General features: G+C 50.6%; 1 protein-coding gene across 1 annotated transcript; it reads right to left on the bottom strand.

Annotated features, from left to right (window-relative positions):
- Positions 1-440: 440 nt before the first annotated feature.
- Positions 441-1,387, bottom strand: EAH_00058160 (hypothetical protein; the record flags this gene model as incomplete). The annotated part of the gene is made up of 3 exons (XM_013393674.1): positions 441-541; positions 742-788; positions 1,311-1,387. The coding sequence occupies 3 exons, from the start codon at positions 1,385-1,387 to the stop codon at positions 441-443; spliced, it is 225 nt and encodes a 74-aa protein (XP_013249128.1).
- Between the last annotated feature and the right edge of the window lie 2,545 nt (positions 1,388-3,932).

Here is a 3,932-nt window from a genome sequence, read left to right as displayed (position 1 = left end):
CTTGGAGAAGGATTGGCTCTAAAATACAATCGGTGTAGATAGAGGTCTATGCGCTAGTCCTACAAACCACCAAGGCTCTCACTAGAGGTGTTATTAGCGGCATTAATAGTAAGAACAGTGATACAAATAGTAACCACCTTAGGATTGGCAAACCTAATATACGTATACCTCATCCTGTTCGCAGTTCGCGCTAATTCGATCTAGGAAGGTGTGTAGGCATCACTGTACAATTCTACCATACCTCAATCCAGCAGATAGCAGATAAAATTATTGAAAAAGTATAAATTTTAGCTCAACGAAATGTATAAGACCAGTCTGGAGGCGACTAGTCACGAGATTACACCGATAGGCTTGCCACTAGCAAAATTCTACGGCACCCACAAATGTATTGTAGCTGAAGTTACAGCTAGAAGTAGGGTAGAAGGGCACAGCCCTCCCACTTATGCATAGGGACTGGACGTTGCGTTAATAGCTCGGAGCGGATTAGTGTTACTACAGGAATTGAAAGACGGAACGTCGAGAAGAGACTGAAGGAGATAGTCTGAACACAGCACACGCACCACATTATCATAAAGAATACGAAGGCCCTAAAGGAAGACACAAGCAGGAGCAAACACAAGCACAACATAGTTAGGCAATCCGCCTTGACCCCTAGAAGAGCTTAATCGGCCCGAAATAGCTGCAAGTGCGAGCAAACACAACACTGGGAATCAGAGCCGAGAAGAACACAGAACAACGCACTCCTGGGAGGCCTCCGAGGCGACCGAGATACAGCGTAGAGGTACAGGCTGAGGAGTAGGAGTGTAAAGTAGCTTCGAAACCTCCACTCGACCAATGGAGGTACAACCACGATGTGATTAGGTTAAAGACCAACCCGCCCGGTAGAGCCACCGTCTAGTGCGTTAAGCAGACAGGATCACCACCCCAGAACCGTAGAACATCCCAGTAGCGACACCATAGAGAAGGAGAATGAAAAAATGGGGGTTGGAAGATAAAGAGATATGCGCTTACGTAACGGTGGAGTGCTAGGTGTACCTAACTCCATAAAGGCAAGAATGTCGACCCAACGTGAACGAAGTCAAGTCAGTCCAATACGGGCCCGTCTTCCCCTTACTTGTAGTGCAAGCTGGCCTGCGCTATTACTACGATATATCCCTAGGTTAGACAGAATAGGTGCACACGCTATATCGCGTTCTTAGCCTCTAATTCTCGCTGAAACCACTAAAAAAGACCGTTAACGAGCAAATATATGAACGAGTTCCTATTAGTGTTCAAAAAGAAAACCCAAAATAATAGAACTGATGCCCGACCCTTCGCCGAGGGCGTGGGCCAGGGTCACAGCAGCAGCCTCGCAACCAGCCCCAAGCTGGCGCCGGTTGGAGAGCATTCTGATCCTATTAAGCTGCTTTCTATTTAAAACTGTCCTAATCCGTAAACCATTATACAGTAACCATTCCTTTTCATGATTTTAGCCCTCTAGGGGCCACACCAAAGCTCCATTGTAGTGCCTGTGCACTACACCCTGACCTCTAGTATGTTGATTGGCGTTTATGTTAGCTTGAAAGGTAGCTGGCGCACCCTTGATGCCAAAGGGCATGACGTTATATTCGACTAGCCCCATTACGGAGCGGAATGCCGTCTTTCATCGTTTTTCCTTGGATATAAGAATCTGTTGGAACTCCGCTTTTAGATCGAGAGTAGAGAAGTATTTTGCACCTCCCAGCATCTTTAATATAGTTTGGATGGGAAGTAGTGGGAAGTCAGGAGCTATCGTAAGAGCATTTAGAGCTTGATAGTTTGCTACCATACGCGTCTTACGCGCCCCGGAACCATCATTGCGTTTATCCGCCATCACCGTAGGATAACAAATAGGGGAATAGGTGGGCCCTATCCGCCCATTAGTCGATAACTCAGCTATCTCCTGCTTGTGGTAATGCAGCTGATCGGGTGTCATGCGATAGATAGCCGATTTTGCCGGAAGCCTCCCAGACACCAATAGGATATGATGATCGTGTGGCCGCTTCGGCGGTAACCCTGTAGGCAGGGTTTCCGCAAACACTTCCAGATGGGCACGCAACAGCTCAAGGACATCCAGTGGTGTATCCTGCCACTCTGCGGACTCCACCCACGCGTCGGACTGGGTAGATTCTAGGTTAGCCGTTGACCACGGTGGCTCCTGCTCATCCTCCGCGTTCAGCCGGACACAGGGGGCGTGTAAACTGTCCGAGCTAGGGCGTCCATGGTTATGGCCAATCAAGGCACGGCACAACGCCCCTTGTCGTTCATCCACAAACCTAAGCGCCACTGCGTCCTCGGCCTCAGGCAAAGCCAGTATGTTCTATAGCCCCTGTACTGGCTCCCTTAGACTTTGCATGTTTTCCCTGGCCTGCTGAACAATCAAGTCGATCGGGACCTTCAGTCCTGTCTTGACGTGGGACTTGTATCTCTTAGGCGGTGGACGTATGAATGCTGTGGCCTCCTCCGGCATGATGCCTGCCAATTGTCTGGCGAGTGCATCATATGCCTGCTCGGCAGGGGTCCGCTGGCACGCTTCCTTGGTGTCACTCCCTGTGGGTTTCTCCGCACACGTTCGGACTACAGGTAGCTCACACCACTTGCCATTCATATACGTTCGCAGCTTATCTGACTGAAAACACCAAGCAACCTTGTGCTCAGTAAGCCAATCACGCCCCAGCAGTAGGTCGTAAGGTACAGGGCCAAGTGAGAAATCTCCCGTGGAACATTCCTGCCTGCACCAGATCGTTAGTCTCTTTACGCCGATACGCAGCTGTTCCCCATTAGCCAACGTAAACATATACTCCTTTGAAAGGCACCGCACCTTAAGTTGCAAACGTTCAACGGTCTTAGAGCTAATGAAAGCAAACCGCACCGAAACGGACTCCAGCAGAAGACGCGTACGATCTTCTGGCTCGGCAGATGGCTGAGATGACTGAAGCGGAAGCCGCTGCCCTTCTACGGTCGCCTCCTAAGCGAACTAACCAACGCACCAAGCCTGGAAAGAAAGTGCCTATTAAAGCCTTGATCGAACAAGCACGAACCAACACCACTGGATTACGAACTCCACTACACGGTATGAATATGATATTAACTTTGCCCGAAGTGGACGGATCCGTTGCCCTTAGGATACCTGCGGAACAACAAGGAGTCTTGTGCTGTGCAATTATTAGCCTCGACAATTCACAGACAGCGGGAGTCCTCCCTACACCTTCAGCAGATATAACGCATACCTCGGATGATGAAGACTCGCCATGGCATACAGCCAAGCTGGAGTTCACCCTTTACGACACGTGGATGCAGTCACCCGAGTCCCAGGACCTCCCACAGGAGATACATGAAGCGCTGCAGACACACAGAGAAGTTTTCCCTGACAATCTGCCGCCAGGCTTACCACCCAAGCGCCCGCACGATCACCACATCATATTAGCCCCCGGCGAGCTCCCAGCTAAATCGGCTATATATCGTATGACTCCTGATCAGCTTCGATTTCACAAGCAGGAAATCGCCAAGCTGTCAGCACATGGATGGGTCGGTCCCAGGTACTCCACCATCTGCGCACCCACGATCATGGTGGATAAACGAGATGATGGTACAGGCGAGCGTGATGATTCACATTACTGGGCTGTCGGACAAACCTGCACTTCATCGGTCAGTCTAGCAGTTTTCGGTGCATTCACGCCGTCCTTGCGCACGCTGTATGACAGCCAGTCGGAGGCATACAGTCGGGAACGTTTCCTTCCGCGGTTGTACTCCGCAATCCTTACTTAGAGCCCTCTTTGGCTACACGTATGCTGTACCGAAGCGGCAGCGTCCTGTGAGAAGGTGCAATCCAGTCGACGAGGAGCCGAGCATGCAACACCCAGGACAGGCGACAGGTGTAACGTAAACTACCGAGCCACACCCGGGTGTGGCTG

Source organism: Eimeria acervulina, genomic scaffold (assembly GCF_000499425.1).
Source record: "Eimeria acervulina Houghton genomic scaffold, Eah_scaff1298, whole genome shotgun sequence".
In the NCBI taxonomy this organism is placed as follows: domain Eukaryota; phylum Apicomplexa; class Conoidasida; order Eucoccidiorida; family Eimeriidae; genus Eimeria; species Eimeria acervulina.
Note: the sequence above shows the minus strand (reverse complement) of the source record. Positions and strands in the feature narration are given on the sequence as shown.